Source organism: Camarhynchus parvulus, chromosome 1, assembly GCF_901933205.1.
Source record: "Camarhynchus parvulus chromosome 1, STF_HiC, whole genome shotgun sequence".
NCBI lineage: Eukaryota > Metazoa > Chordata > Aves > Passeriformes > Thraupidae > Camarhynchus > Camarhynchus parvulus.
The window spans coordinates 87,421,478-87,438,614 of NC_044571.1; the positions used below are offsets into that span (position 1 = coordinate 87,421,478).

The window sequence follows — 17,137 nt, forward strand, 5'->3', positions numbered from 1 at the left end:
TTTACTGCTGAATTACAGTTTAATTTCACTCTACATAGGTACCATTCGATAAAATCCCCAGATCATATTCTTAAAACCATAAGAAAATGGAGGCACTGTACAGTTTCTGTGGAGGGAAAATCAATAGAAACAGGTTTCTAAAAAGCGGGAAGTTGACAAATACTGGCAAAATACATCTTCAAGTATGCTTTATTTGCAGGTGATTAAAAATATTTTTAGGCAAAAAACTAGTCAATCTTATCCAGTACAAGATAGAACATGATTTAGTGCCTAATGCCAGACAGACCGGAAAATGTGTCGATAGGACTGGTGATGCAGTTGTTGATGAATTACATGTGATTAAATGGCCCACATTCATATAGTAAAAAGAGACCTGATACATACATATGAGGAATTATAAGCACTTAATATTTCAACAATAAGCAGGAGATTTGGTACGAAAAACAAGGGACTCAAGGGGATGGGAAAGCTACAGACATCTTAGTAGTATCAGAAGCTGTCGACATTTTTTTTAAAGACATTAACTTGCTCCTGCAAATTACTGCACTCTTGAGAATATTATTTGCAATTTAAAACTTATCTAAAACATCACCAAAAGGTAACACGAATTCCTATTTTTTAAAAATTATTTTGTATTAAGAATTTTGCAAAGAACTGAAATATGGCATGGCCAAGAAGCATGAATTATCCACCATTTCAGAGACTTTGCATTCATCACATTTAAATACTAGGTGTCTGATTTCTGAAAGTCTCATGCAAAATCCAGCTATAAAAACTCACCACAGAATATTTTCAAGGATAAAAAGCTAATGTTTTTTAAAGCTCTGACAGACATCCAGTTGTGAAGGTGAATTTCAAAACTAATGATCCACATTTTCAGAGGACATTCAAAAATATAGTTGTTGAACTTCCTGTAAATGCCCAGCTCTTATCTACACTTTGCATGGAATATTTACCAAAGCTATAACATTGGACAGTTAATGGAATATATCACTGCCTAGAGTAGCGCCAGAGGTAACATCAGTATCTTTCCATAACTGCGTAATGAGAATTAAATAATCACAAAACAAATTCCTATTATGAAATGATTTTTTTTCCTCATGTACAATATATATATTCATTTATATTGAATATAAGTCCAGTAATACTATCACAGTAATGTGCTGTAGTAGTCTTTCATAGTGAGAAAACTGCCCTAATCATCTTTAACATGCAAAGCTTGGAAGAACCAGAAATTCACAGTAAGTAATACAATTTGTATATGCATCTTCTGCCATCCTAAAGTTAACCAGAACACTCAAGACTGTTGCTTATTTTTTTTTCTATGTTTAACAAAAGCTACAGTTCTGTATACTGTACATTCACAGTGGGATCCCAGCCCCCTGTACTATCTGCAAGAAAGATCAGGTTACCACCCTCCATCAGAGTAAACATTCTAGTATTTAATATAATAATCTTGTGATCAGTTGTTCCTAGCTTGAAGCTCAGCAGTTCAAGACTTGATAAAATTCTCCTTTTCATCTCTCTGCGAGGTTTCTTGCTAACGCATTTTGTAGTCATTAGATACTGACATTTCACACAGCTGTCCTTTAAAATCCAAATCTACTGTGAAATCCAGGTCACGCTGTAAAAAGATTTAAATGCAACATGTAAGTAAGACCATAAGTTTAGTGTATTAATTCAGTTATCATTGCTTGGGTTGAAAAGACCAGCAGATTCAAGAGATTCCTGTGGTGTTTTCTAACTTCTGGTTTTAAATGGTACTAACACTGAGAAAGCAGGCTGTAAGATGTTTAATAGCATTCACCATAGAATCTGTGCTTAGGTCCTATTTCTGTACTCTTCCTGAGGTGGATTTAATGTCCTGGTTACTTCCTGGTTCAGGAAGCTTCTGAAATGCTGTTATCATATGTATCCTATCAAAACTTTTATCTCCCACTGAGATGCTCTTAATTTAGGCTAAAGGGCTTTCCCACTAGGGGGTTGTTCCAGACTAGATCTAGTAAACTTTCCATTGTACAGTCATTTTTTATCTTATAATGATGCGTTTTTAGGGAAGAGGCACTACACAGCCCTACAGAAAGAAGCTGTGTCTATGCAAGCTTTTGAAAAACTCCATGTTTCAGAAGAACAAAGCAGTAGCAAATCCTTTTGAACCGAGGTGGTCTCTCTGTCTTATGACAACTATCAAGAGCACATTTATTTTAGCACCCAAATCTGCATTCAGGTGCTTACTGTTGTGTGAACAAATTTGAGATATTTTATTCCTTTTTCCCCTCACTGAAAATTGATACATTCACACTGAAAGAAAATATTCCAGTCCCCCTAGGACAACATAAGGGTGGGGAAACTGATTATTTTCCTCTTGCAGCAAGTAGCCTCAGGAGTAAATGTGTTTGTTTTAATGCCAAGTTTATTTTGTGTTTATTTCTCCCTCTATATCAACACTACCATATCTAATCTGTATTTGGTATAAAAATGGAAAAGCAATGAAAAAAGGGAAGACAATGAAATGTTAAGACTTGTTGCAATTAACAAATGCAGTTTTTCAACAATTACAACTGCATAGATGGATAACAGGTTATTTTAACTGCTGTTTACTGTAATAGAAAATGAAGAGATCCTGCTGAAGAGTTTTGGCAGACAATGGTCCAGTGTTTCTCCCAGAAGCCATAATTCTCATGTCTGGTTCTACCCAGCCATAGGTTGTCTATCAGACCATGTCTCGCAGTCTCCTTACCAATTAAAAGAAGCGCTAGAGGGATTCAGCCCATAGCAGGGAAACTGAGGAAGTTTTCAGCGGTCATGGTAGTGTGATATCCGTCATGATTTAGCTTTAGTCTTAAATAAAGCATCTGTATTTTCTATGGAAAGGCACAATTTTTAAACAATCCTTTCACTCAATTAGTGAGTTCAAGTACATTTGATCAATGAGTTTATACAAGCATTCCTGTGAAATGTGTTACCTAATTTCCTGTTGGACTGTCCTTGGGCACTCAGTGGCAAATCACTCAGTGCCCATAGATGTGGAACTGAAGTACTTACTCTTGATCACCCTGTGTTGGCAGAAGGGATCTTTCCACTGATTTCAGTGACACTGTGACAAAACCCTTGCCTGCTTGCGTCACAAAATGTGAGTAAAGTTGATTGCAGAGGGCAGCTGACTCAGTGATGTATCTGAATCCTTACTCCCTTCCCATGCTAGCCTGCTTGCAGGCTGACTTCTGTAACATTAGCACTGCTTTACCATTGCTGTCATCAGCTCTGGTGAGGCTGTGACTGGAGCTCTTCCTAATAAACATGAATGCCTTTAGCACACTTACTGTTTTACTCCTATGCATTTTCTTTATTGCTGATCATAGCTTGTGGTCAGTAGAGGTGGAATTAGGACCAGGGATGCTGACTTACCACATTTTTTGCATTTGGTTTCATGGATATAGTCCCATAGATTTCTTCTCCTCGTCTCACAGTTAAATAGTCCTCCAAGTAGAAGACAGTTTGCTTCCAGTGAGTATAAGGAGCATCAGGTGCTAAAAATATATATATATGGGTATCACTTATAGAAATTTCTTAAATGCCTTGCAAATCAAATTATTACTTGGAAACAATTGGGAAAAATCCTTTCTTTTCATAGAATACTTTATGTACTATATTAGCAAATATGCTTTAGAACAAAATTCTGTTGGCTGTCTGGGAGTTGTCTTCCAATTTTTACTGGAATGTGTCAGATGTGAATCACACCCAGCAAGAAAGATTCCACAAAAAGGGTTACAGGGCAGGATAGGCACATTTTTATGCTTTTCTTTCAACCCACACATGTTCAAATTGGGAAAATCTTTACCACTAAATGCTTTGAATTTCAGAAATCGAAATTAGTTCAAAAAGCAATGATACAAAAGCATGAAGGAAAGGTCCATCAAAAATTATTAATCACAGTATTGCAGATGAAACATTTGACTAGTGATCCCAAACCAGCAAATTTTTTAGTTTCCAGGATTGAGCAGATGAAAGGGCATTTGCACCTTGATCTCTTTTGGGACTATTAAAAGGCATTTTGGGCAATTTGCCAGAGATGGAAATTGGTCTAAATTAATTTCTACTCTTGCTTATCAAAATCACTTTGACAACCCTTTGCTATTTCAGGTTTTTAATTTACTTCTTTGGTTCTATTTCTGATTTAAGTTTCAATCTTTGGCAGTGCCTAATGAACTTGTACTGGTCACTTTTTGTTCCTACCATTCTTGCAGTGAAGAGCATCTAGGAACCTAAGAATAGCTGTAGGAGCTCAAAGACTTCCTAACTTGGCAAAAAAAGCCTCTGATAAATTTATTTTTCTTCTATTTGTATCCCCCAGTCACATGAGGTCACTGTATGGTATAATTATTAACACTTTAATAAAATAATGATTTTATTTCCTTTCAGCATCAATGAAAATTGTTTGTGACTGGGAAAATACTGATGCTTTTTTAAAAAACTGGCAGGACAGGAATTTTTAACTCTTTTATAAAATTCTAGAATCAGAAGACCTACATAAACCAACTTTTTTCAGAAACTGTGCTGGAAAATTGATATTGACGAAAGGAAAAGGATTTTTACCAGATAAATTCTGTCTATGTGTCCAGACAGTTTTAATGACTGTTAATCCCAATTGTTAAATGAGATATCTTCTTGTAGGAGTTCTGATCCAGACTGTTTACCATTTGGACATGGCTGTATAAAATTTCTAACTGAAAACATGTCAGACTAAAACGAAATTGAATTTATATTCTAAGTCATAACTGCTGCTTTGTACACACCCCCATAGTTGTACACATGCCCTTGTGTAGGGCCATGTTCCCTAAAAAAGCCTGACATAACTGAAAACTTGTGCCCTAACAACAGGAAGTGTGTGTAATGCAGGCCCAGGTCTCCAAGTCCACCCCAAATTCAACACTTATTCATAACTTATAAAAATACACATCAATGAAGCATGTTTTGACATGTCCTACAAACTGGTGAATTTTACTGAATTCAGTGCAGCTTTGCCAACAGACACCAGCTGAGAATCTTTACCAGTCTTCTAGAGAGTGGTGACCTTCAGCAGCAGATGGCCAAACAACCTTTTTATAGAGTAATTCTTCTGCACTGCACCTACCATATCATGGTAAACTGAACAGAGGCAGAGAAACACTTCACCCTCCTGTCTACACAAAGGCTGTCTACAGGATGAGGTTTGTGCATTTATTGCAAGACTCTCTGGTTTATTCAGTCTGGTAAATAATGCCTTAAGGGAATGCAGTTATTCTATTAAATATCTGCTCATCAAGGCAAGTTAGAGTTTCACATCTGGGTTGTTAGAGACAACTCACATAATCAGTATGTGTGTTTTTATAGCTTGGAAAAAAATGGTAGTTTTGTTCTAGGCTCTGGGGCAAGTTTTGTTGGGTTTTGGATTTGGGGAAAACTAGGATGCAGAGCTTCTATTTCTCTCTGAGACAATAATTCTCTGTCTAATCTGAGAAATTTGACATAGGATTTAGATATAACTGGTGAGGGATATATATTCACAGGTCGTATTCACATTCCTGCTGAGCTCTAAGCTTGATAGCCATTGTGAAATTCTGCCTCTGTTTCCACAGAATTCCTATAAGCTGTTGTCCTTTCCCCATCCTGCTCACATCCCCCAAAATTACAATAGTTTTTATCACTGAAATTCAAATGTGGTGATACATTAAACCTTCCTGTACCATCTAACCAGCAGCACTGATAGACTGATAGCAACAGATATGAAATTAAAAGAAATATAGATTACCTGTAGAAAATCCCATCTTCTTGTGGCACTTTGTAAATTCAATATTAAAATAGGTGACCAAAGCATGAATGTAATCATTGCGTTGAATTTGGAGGCAGAATGCAGAAGTAAATTCCAATTCTTCAGTCTTCACTGTATAAATATCTACTTCCTGTTTGGAGGAGAAAGAAATGACATTTACACGCAGATGTCTCTGACTCTCGGGTTAAGTGTTAAAATGAGGTACTTTAGTATTTCATTTAATGATCAGACACAAAGATGACTGGCAGCTTTTTAAAACTGTATGAAATCAGAGGTATATTCTAATATATCAAATCATAAGCAAATGAGGCAGTTATCTGACTAAGCTGACAGAGAGGGCACTCACTGAAGAGTGTGTGTTCTTGGGAATGGCAGGGAGGGGCTGTAGGAGCTGGAGAAAATCAGGGTAAAAAGGTGCTCTGATAAATACAGGTAGATGTTGAAATGGATATATAGGTCCAGTTCGAGTTCTTTTATCATCAGGGACTGTCAGCATGAGGAAAGATGCCAGAGTTGGGTTTTTAGTAAAAATAACCTTATTTGTTTTTGCATCTCTGGAAAGGAAAGTGATTTGACAGTGTCAAGCAGTCAAAACATTTGAGGCACAAGAGGGGCCTTCTTTTTGATGGTGATGCTTTCTAGTCCTGTGTCAGGTAACTGACTCCAAACAGTGAGCACAGGGATCCTGCTCTTGAACAAGACAAACAAATTATGTCAATCATACTATAGCTTGATTGCAGTAGTTGGAAGGGACAATGTAGTCTTCAGGATTGCTTATTTCCATCAATATTTAAATCCCACTGCTCAAGGCTTAAACTCTGTTTTTCAGATGGATCTGATTTTCCCAGCTAGGTACTGCTTTTATCTAGGTTGTTTCCAAAAGTTGTAGTGATGATAGGGAAGATGGCAAGTCAGAAGTACTATTCTAATGCTGTGGGAAATGTATGCACTTTCTGGTACCTTCATTACTCATTCTCATTGCTCTGGTACCCTTATTGCTCATGCACACAGGGAAACAGAATTTTTGTAGGCAGAAATCCAAATTTTCTCTACCAGCTGAAGTCAGGAATTGTTTCTCTGACCTCACCAGAATTTCTTAGGACTTGCACTACAAGAATGGAGAGCAGAGTCTAGACTGCCCATTAGAGGGCTCTTTTAGCCTCTTTTAGGGCTCTTGCAGAAATTGCCTTCTGTAATCTTTGTAGGACTGCAAAAAGAGACATAGAAAGATGCAGCCATATTTCAGTTACTAAGGTCTTTGCATGGACCACATATGTGTTTCTGAGACTTGGAAAACTTATGGGGAGACGATTTAAGCAAGCCATAGCTTTGGCCTGTCTGGTTAACATTATTGTTCAAGAACAACTTAACCATAATAAAAATTACTCTACTGCATTGCAATGACACCCTGAGGCATTAGTGTTTCTCCTATGTGACCTATGCATATAACCAGTCATTTAAAGCTGCAATAACCTTAAAATGTTTTTGGCTTTTCCCCCTCAAAAGAGTGTGAGAAAAAAGCATGGTAGGAATGAGAACTTCTGAGGTCTCCTGGCAGAGTTCCACAGCAGCCTGCAGAATTTGCTTTGCCAATTTGCTAAACTGGACTGGTGGGTAATAGCTGCAGACTTCTGTACTTTTTGGTGTCTTTTTAGTGATCTTACTGTGGGGAAATTGGGACTTAAGTGTAGTGGTGAGGCACTTAAAAGGGAGCTAGCTTCCTCTCTTTGAGCTGTGTTTGCTGTGCAGGGTAAAGTGGAATCAAAAGCGCTAGGAAATATTTTCATTAGAGAAGTCAGTAGAAATTTCTCAAAAATATTAAAAAGATATCCTAAATAAACTGTTGGTCATTTTTTCAGTCCTTTTTTTTAGGACAGAAACATAGCTTTTATACAACACAAGGTAAGAGATGTTTTTTATTAATTAATGTAATTCTGAGAATGGCGAAGTCTGGTTTTGGTGATCTCCTTGAATTGTACTCTGGCAACCATATATTCTTATATAAAATGGCAACACTCATCACAGCTAACTGCACAGGAGACAAATGATAGAAACTGGAGTTAAGGTTGCTTGTAGAGTGCCATGGCACCTCTTTCCTGTCTCCTTCCCAGTCAGGTTACTCAGCTAGGACTTTGTGAGCATGGAAATAAGCTAAGTGTGCAAATCTCAGTGGATGTCCAGGTTTGATGGAGTTCTTTCATTTGTTTCTTTGTTTGTTTTTGGATCAGAGAAGAAAACACAACTGTTTTACTAAGTATGAAACAAACTTTTCCATATTTTTGGCAGTGTTACTGAAAGCAGTAGGCCCCCAGCAGGACACCTCTACACTTATTCCTGAGTTCCCTTATTGATTCTGGTGGTTTGAAGATGTTTTGTTCTCACTGGCTGATTTGCTGTGGACATTAAACACAGGACTCCTATTTGGTAGGACAATTCCCGTGTCCCTCAGATGTATTTAAGAGGTCATGCAAAAGAGAATGGCTCTCACAGCAGAGAGGATGCTGCATTCCCTGCATGCACCACCCCTAGTGCATCTGTGGTCCAGTGCCTAAAGTTCCTTAAAGCATTCAGGACTTGGGTTACATTCAGTTTCTGAGGAGTAAAAAAGAGGAAATTTTACTCAAGTCTCCAGCATGTCTGGTAAGTGCCATGGCTACACAGCATGCACAGTTGATGACTTATTTTGCTGATTCTGTAGAACTGTTCAGAGCATCTAAATTAAAATTGAATAATTGAAATAACTGCAGACGCACAAGGCTCTGACTGGTCTCTGAGGAATGTATGTAGTGACTGGTCCATCCAATGACTAATGTAGACTCATCTGGTAGGCACCCTAAATTAGCTGGCTTTGGGTTGAATACAACCCTAAAAATCCCTCTGTGAATTTAATATGAACAAGCTGTGCTATCCAAAAGTGCTGTAATAAAACATTTGAATAATTAAACATTATGGCTTTGTTTATTCTCAAATGTTTTCTTAGGGTAATATTATTCTCTGAATTCACAAATATTTTCAGGAGAAAAGAAATGCATTTTATATAAATAAATCATGTGCAAAAATAAATTAAATTTAAAAATATATAGCTACAGAGTCTGTTTTTCCTGCTTTCATATTGCTATCTTGAAGATAAATCTCCCTCCTTCATGCTTTTCATTGACAATTTTCTCTTTGCTTAGTGATCAGTTTGTGAGATTAACGACTGATTCTGGAATGGAGGGTGGTTTGTGCTTGTGTACTTATTACCTGCTTTGCTCTCATGGTGCCTCTACATGGTACAGCACCATTCAGTTTATGGACAAAAATGTCAAAACTAAATATAAAACCAGAATAGAAACACTTGGAAAATTGTTGTCTGTCATCTTAAACGAAATTACTTTCAAAGACCTTCTAAATAAAGCGTTGGATTTGTGCTTCAATTAAGGGCGTGCAGCTTTTTATTCCAGAGCAGCCAGCCCATTTTGCTCCCTGATCTCTTTCTCTCTGGACATATTTCATAGAGTCTAAATAGCTGTTTCTTTTGTGTGTGCTGCAATTTTAAATTGCTCTGGTTGAGGCTGTTTTCAGGCACAGCCATCTTGTGTTCCCCTCAGTGCAGATGGACTGTGCATGCATCCGTACTCATGCAGAGTTTCTGCTTCTGTTCCTTTCTGCTGCTTCCAGTAAAGGTTTTGCATACTGGAGGCACCGCTTTCCCTTTTGCATATGGGAATATTTTATTTAATTGTTTTTCATTGGCAAAAAGTGAAAGGGAAAAGATAGAACTGTTTCTTTGGGATAAATGAGCTCTTGGATTCATGGACCTGGTACCACCAGTGCTATTGATGCAGACAGCCTTGTTCAGGACAGTTGTCCCACATGAGGATTCCTTCACCTGAAGGGAATTTTAGAGCTTTCAAGTGTTCCTGCAGGGAGTTCCTTCATTGTTAACATGATCTTGTGAACAGGGTTTAGTGACCTTTCTGTCTCGGATGTAGAGCAGGGTACCAGTTAAACTCTGGGTGCAGATGTTGGGGCTGAGAGAGAATTCTATATAAGGCTAAGAATTATGAAGTTAGAGAAATAAATTGAGTTCCAATTCTGATCACATGTTCTGCAGTTAGTTAATTCATCATCAATTCAGAACTGATGCTTCAGACTTTCTTACTGCAAACAGAATCATTTACCCCTTCTCCTCAGCAGCGCTCAATCAGTAATTTCCAACCTCTATTTACTAAAAGGCAGGGCAATTCAAATTCATATCTAAATATACCGTGTCTCTCTTCATCCAGTATTTGCACATGTAAAATTTGTAAGACACAAGGAACATCTTGCTTTGGGAAATTCCATAAGAAATCAAGGTATCAGTGTTCATGCTCAGGTCATGTGACAATATTGAGCATGTGAAACATGCAAGAACTGGCTAATCTAAAACTGCACAATTTTCCTTCATAGTGTGGCAGCATTCTGCAATGATGCCTTCTGCAGCTGCTTCAAAGTAAGCAAAACATAAGCAGCAGGTCCCAAAAGAACCCTGCAGTTAGGGGTAAACAGTCACAATGAGGTACATTCAGAATTACCAAACCTTTATTAAGCAGGCGTTGGTCACCACTTGCTTTGGATCTACTATGTCCACCAAGGGCTCCTTCATGGCAACATCCCTAATACAGGTCATGTCAAAGCCGTACACATTCTCCCACCCTGTCAGTGCAAATGGATTCATCAAGGTTAGCAGCAATAATAGAAAATATTTTTTGCTTCTCAAAGCATTTTTCTTTTGAAAGAATTTCTACCATCCCCTAATTTTCAGATGTCTCCTTCAGCTCTTTGCTCCCTGCTCCAGCTGGGGCATCTATGTCATCATTGCTGTTTTCCAGATAATGCAGTTCTGGCAAAATAAGCCCTCAATGTACATCTTTGAACAAGTGGCCCTTTATTTTTTGGTGTCTCCAAAACTGTTTTAAATGAGATTTGTCAAGGATTTTTGTGGCTTTAGACACTTGTGATTGTTGCCCAAAATCATCTGATGTCAGGCTGAGTGTTGGGGTTTGTTGTTGTTGTTGTTGTTTTTCTCATAGATTGCCACTCAACTGGCAGCTTACGTGCTCTTTTGATTATTTAAGTAGTTTTAGTTTCAGCAAGTAAATTACTGGCAGGAGTAGAATTGCAGGTGGGTTTCAATAGTTGGGACTCCAAGTTTAAATCTGCACATACCTCATGACAGAAAAGCAAAAGGTTCACTTTGAAAAGATTTAAAAGCCATGCCAATCCTCTATATTTGAATTGTTCTTCTGAGTGTTCCAATAGATGCTTCTTATCATGTTGAGGATTTTTTGCACAAAATTAAAACATTGAAAAATGAAGAAGTACACTGGCTTTGCTTTTAAGGTTGCTTAACAAAGTGAAAACAAGGACCTTCAAATAAGTGAAATCTTTGTCTTCTGAAGCATGTAAGTCAAGGTCCATTCAGTGCTTAATCTCAAAATCTAAACTGAATACCATGAGTGTTTTTATAAATGGCTTGAACAAAAAACAAAGTAAACAGATAAACACATTTGTGAGCATGTTTGAAGTGTCTCGTTTTTTTCAGAGCATAGCATTTGAGCTACTGGGGTTTCCAGAGGAGTATGACAGAAAATGTCATGTGATATAAAAATCTGCATATTCCTAAATTGGAAAAACATGGACATGAATGATTCTTTGGTATCTCTTTATCATCTCTTTATTGGGTTGCGAATTTCTCAACATTTCAGGGGAGCTGAAACTTTTGTTTCAGGCATCATGAGCATGTGAGAACTTCAGATTACATTTTAAGAAGTCATGTATTTCTATGTGATGACTCAGAAAAGATTAACTAGGAAACCCTGAAGAAACAACTTATTAATTCTTTATTTATTATTGAGGCCTCTATAATTTACCGCACCTCAGCCCACATGGGATACTTTTGAAATATGTGGCCCAATCTGTCTTAGGGACAGAGCTGTCACAAGAGGTAAAAAATAAAATTATATGTTTTACATTTTGCAGTAAATCACAGTAATTGACTGTAGTGGTACTCTCTGGCATTAATCTTCAGTTAGAAAATCAAAAGTTAGATTTTTTTTAGAAACCTCCTATTGCGTTATTTCTTTATCAATATAATCGTTCTTGAACACTCTTTAAAATGCTCAGGTCTGCATCTCATATGAAGCCAAGACTCTATCCTCCTTAAGAGAGAAAAAGATGAAAAATTGAAATGTAAGGAGACACCATCAAGGATTTATAAATGGAAAGGAGAGACAAGGTGGTGCAGATAGATAGTGGGACAGAAATAACTGCAGACACAGAGGTATATAAGGTAAGGAGGGGAAGGGAAATCGGAAGTGAAATCAGAAAGTAAGGTGTCCTAAAGGAAAACAACATTTTAGAAAAGGAAAAGATGACTGTACATTTTTTCACATGGCTCAAAATGAAACAATTTGAAAACAGATGTATTGTCTGTGAGAAAAGAAAAATATCAAAGTCTAGAAATGAAGGCGTTCAAAAGCAAAATGAAAGATTTTAGGCCAAAATGGCTCTGATTCCTTTACAGAATGGATGCCTCATACATCAATTTGAATCTGTACATTTTGTAAGGAGTTTAACTGTCAAGGTCATCACATAGCTGAGGAGAAAAATCTAGGCTGTGCTTGAGGGGGAGATATAATCCTTCCTGGCACCTACAGAGACTTCTTGTCACCTCCCCACTGCACTGGGCTCGCTTTTGACCTAAAATAACAATTTTGACCAACTGGCAGTTCTGTGTATTAGCACTGAATTTGTTTATAGAAACACCAAGCCTCTTTTCTGGGAGGAGGTGAGAGTCAAGGAATGAAGAGTTAGGCATTTTTATGTAAAGGTTGTCTGAACCCACTGATTTAACCCAAATTATCTTTGGTTAATAAAGCTGCTAAGGAATTTTATGGTTCTTTTTTTTCCCATAATGGAAAATACCTTTAAGTGAAGCTGCTCAGCTTTGAAAAATAAATAAAATCAAGAAATGTTGAAAGGAAAAGAAGAATGAAATAATGTAGAACTTGTTCATTTGATCACAGCAGGAGCCTGGACTAGGTCACTTGTAGATGTCACTAACAGCAGCAGTTATTCAATGATACTTCAAGAAAACTCTCCCAACATTTTAAAAGCAAAGGAAATGTCAATTTTATGCATCTATGAAGTATTAAAAACCCCAAAATTATAACCCTTTCTTAACATATAAGTGAAATTTAAATTTCTGATCCTTATTTTTAATTTAAAAATTCTCACATTAAATGTTTTTTAAAAACCTATACCTGTTGTGTGTTTTTTTCTTTTTGACAAGCAATCATGGAGATATAATTTTTTCTAGGTTTATTTCTTCACAGGTACAAATTATTTGCATCTTACTACTTTTATATTTTTCATTATGTTAAAAACAAAAATAAGGGCCTGAATGGCAAAACAATATTACTGGGCTTTGTGGCTGTTATGATGGATTATATATTTATCAAAACAACAACAAAACTAAATCTCCTTTAATCCACATTTTAAATATAGCTAGAGGTATTAATATAACTCTAAGCAAAGTCTTCATCAGTTTATACATGCATTTCTCCTTAGTGCTCTTTAAATTACTGCAAATTTCCTGAACTTATCAGGAGACCAACATTTTCTCAGAGTTCACATTCATATTGGAATTCTGGCCTGCAGAGATCACAGTATGCCACTGGAAATGAAAGATTTTAGGGAAATAACCACAGAAAATGTTACTGGCAGGTGCTTACTCACAGTGAATTTTGAAGTCCTTGTACTGTCTGTCTTCAATTGCTACCACGTACAAAGCAGCTCGGTCTGGAAACATTAGCCCTCCAGGTTTCTGTTGATGAATTGTGGGGAAATGGATCTCGTAATCTATTCACCTGACAAAGACATCACATTTTGAACTGCACATACAAAAACCAGACAAGCACCCCTTGCATGCCTTTATTGTTTTCCTTCAGATTTGCACACCAGCTTTAGCCTTGCAGCCTGCGGCAATGTCATTAGACAGTGTCTAGGCAAATTTGGCCGGCCAGCACTTAATCAAAAGCAAAGCTCTTTCAGTGAGGTTCCCTTTGTCATCTCCTCGTTAAAGCCTGGGAAATGGCACTTGGAGATGTGACTGTGTCTCGTTATGGCGACAGTAGGGAAGGGAAAGCTTGTAGTCAGAAAATAAATGGTGACTGCTCCAGCGAGGAGCACGACATGCAGAGCACCTACCAGCCACTTGTCTCGTGCGAAGATGACTGTGTTTAACATTGACTCATAGAACAGACAGTAACCCATCCACTCGCTGATGATGATGTCTACTTGATCCACAGGTAATTCAACTTCTTCCACTTTACCTTTAAATATTGTGATTACTGAAAAGAGAATCCAAAGAAATACGTTTCACATAATAAAACACCTGACTAAGATCCTTACTGGTGAATGTCAGGCTGACCTTTTCAATATGATTCTCTTCTTGAATGCCTGTCCATAAGGCATGACTTCACGTGACTCAATGCACTTCACACTTCAAAAACTATTCCGAGTATGTATAATAAATAACATTTTTAGTAGCAGTATAAAAGAAAAAAAAAACCAAAAACCAATGCAAAAACCAAAGGCCAAACAAAAAACCCCACCATGTCTAAAAACAACAGAAAAATAGGTCTTACCTGGTTACCTGTATGATCTCATTTTAAAATGCCCTTTAAAATTTGGCAGATTTCTAGATCATTGACCAAGTACAGCAAAGAATCCACTTAGAAGCATTTAAACATCCCTGCAGATTTACACACTAATGCTTGAATGTTGGGCCATATTTAGTTCACTTGTAACAAATAATTTTGTTTTAGGACCACTACACAAGTCATCACTCATTCCTGCTTAAAAAAAATATCCTATTTACAAATGTATTTTCAGCTTGTGCTAGATAATTTTCAGAGTATGTTTCTCTCATGTTTTTATTGCTTGTTGCAGTGGATAAAGTCTCATGGTTCTGGATACTTCCTTGAAAAAGGTTACACATGCACTTGAAATTTAGGAATTAGGTGAACATTTTACTTTCCATTACTAATTGATAAGATTACTTCACTACTCTTAATTAATGGCAATTTTTAATGACAGCAGTTTTTATTGATTAAATGGTCAACATTCAGTTTCAGAAAAATAAAGGTAATTTCATTTAATTTAATTTAACTTAGCTAGAACTAGGTTAGCTGGCTGAGTGTGGAAATGTGGGTTGGGTGATTTTTAGAACTCAGCCCAGGGAAAAGGAGGTTTTGTCTTTCCCAAATACATGCAGTACTAGTATCACTCTAACCAGATGTGGCCACTTTATTTGCATAGCAAATTTTTTAAACCAGACTGGCCCCCTAAGAAATTAAGAACACTCTGACTCAGACTGGTACCACAAAATATCAGCTATAAGAGGAACCTGACTGGAAAAGAGCAGGGTTCTCTTCTCTTTGCCATTATTTAAACTCATTTCTTTCACAGTTAGTAATTCAACAGTTCATCTCTTGTTATACTGAAGACTCTTCAAGTCTTTAAGCTCTAGACATGAGTTCTCTTTTCTCCCAAGAACTTCCACTGCCCCAATTCTTTTGGAGTGAATTTTGGCACTGTTGACAATTGCCAGAGTGACACACCTGACTTTGAAGCCCCCTGTTTACACCCAGAACAGTCACAGTGTAAGCAGCAGCGGCAGCAGCACTGGTTCCTCCCACCTCCCTTCACTTCATAGGGCATCATGTGGGGACAGATCATGCTGTCCCCAGATGTATTGCATGTATCTGTTCTGGAAGCAGTGGGTTTTCCCTTGGTTCAGCCCCTTTTGCTGACTCTGCATTGCTCAAAACATTTGGGGGGGTGGGGAAAGGAAAATTTCCATGAGCAGCAAGATCCTTTGGCTCAGTACCTGGCTGCGTTAAAATAGAAGTGAATGTGGGTCAGTGTGGAGTGTGAAAGTGTAAATGTTGGTTCAGGGGTGCAGTTTGCAGACCAAGCAGACTGCTGAACCTGCCAAGCCTCCCCTCAAAGGGAGGGGGCTCTGCTCCTGCCTCCACAGTTTCCCAGTGCCTTTCTCCTTGTAGAAATGGGAGGAAAAAGCAGAGATAAAAACCTTCTGGAGAACACTGGAACCTTCTAATTTATTCTGACAGTGGTTCCTTCACACACAACTCCTCTGCTGGAAATCCAAACACAAATTGATCTGCGGTGTGCTATTTCTGTCTCTAGCCAATGAAAGCTGTTCTGGGAACGCACAGCCTCTGCATCCAATGTTTAGGACAACCACAGAGGTCACACCTCACTGCTTTAGTGCCTTATCCCTACTGTGGAAAGAGTATTTTCTGCTCCTTTGCTTCCCTCTTTTCCTGAACCAAGAGCTGCATAGGTTGGCTGGCCCCTTGTATCCCACATCACTGCTGTTTCACACCACAACACCTGAATGCCCGTGATGTACAATAAATATTCCTCCCAGAGAGCTCGGGGTAGTCACAAACTGCCAGTGACAGCAAGAAAAATCAGAGCAGATGTGACCCAACACAGAAACTCATTCCTGCACATGTGCCAGCAGAGCATCAGCGCAGACACAGCTGAAAGTGGGGGCACTGGGTACAGCCCAGCCATGACCTGCTCTGCAGCAAAGGCAAGCTCTTCACAAAAAAGCACTTTAAACAGGAGCTGTCTCACGGCCTCAGTTAAAAAAAGGCTGACTTTTTAGGTTGTTACAAAGATATCTTGAGTGCTGTGATTTGGAGGAGGATTGAAGGCATGAAATAGAACTTGTTGGGGATTATTTTTTGCTAAGGGTTTTCAGCAGCTTGGGGTTACTTCTAGGTTTTTGTTGGTTTTTTGTTGTTGTTTTTTCTTTTTTTAATTTAGAGTTTCCACATACTTGGAAATTTCATCAGCTTTCTTTTCAATCAAAAAGAAGTTTTATATGATATTTTTATTTTATGATTTGGACATTTTCATTTGTGTAAGTGTGCGTTTTGATAAGGTTTTGAAAAAAGTATTTTCTTAAAGTGGGGAGTCAGAAAACTTAGCAAAAAATTTTTGCTTTAAACCTTATCTCAATTTGCATGTCAGTATGGGTGTTTGTATTTCTATTCTGCTTAAGAGAGAAGGTAGAATTCGAATGGCAGAATAATTTGATAAGTTCAGTTCTAGCATAGGGTCTTCCTTCTGCTTTGTTAAACCGAACTTCCCATTGATCATTTGTATTTCCTTTTTTTGTCTTTGATAAATACAGAATTGACAGTAATTCCTGTGAGGAATTGTTGTAGTGCCTAGAAAGAGGGGTTTAGTTTCGTATTTACATAA

General features: G+C 37.7%; 1 protein-coding gene across 1 annotated transcript in view; it reads right to left on the reverse strand.

The window, feature by feature from the left end:
- Positions 1 to 17,137, reverse strand: part of PRMT8 (protein arginine methyltransferase 8) — a 56,579-nt gene continuing 39,442 nt past the window's right edge. Inside the window, exons 5-10 of the mRNA XM_030949491.1 lie at positions 14,045 to 14,187; positions 13,574 to 13,661; positions 10,374 to 10,489; positions 5,792 to 5,942; positions 3,409 to 3,530; positions 1 to 1,624 (exon numbers count right to left, since the gene is read on the reverse strand). Of these exons, the coding sequence (XP_030805351.1) occupies positions 1,541 to 1,624; positions 3,409 to 3,530; positions 5,792 to 5,942; positions 10,374 to 10,489; positions 13,574 to 13,661; positions 14,045 to 14,187 (704 nt within the window). The 3' untranslated portion in view covers positions 1 to 1,540. The remainder of the gene's footprint in view (positions 1,625 to 3,408; positions 3,531 to 5,791; positions 5,943 to 10,373; positions 10,490 to 13,573; positions 13,662 to 14,044; positions 14,188 to 17,137) is intronic.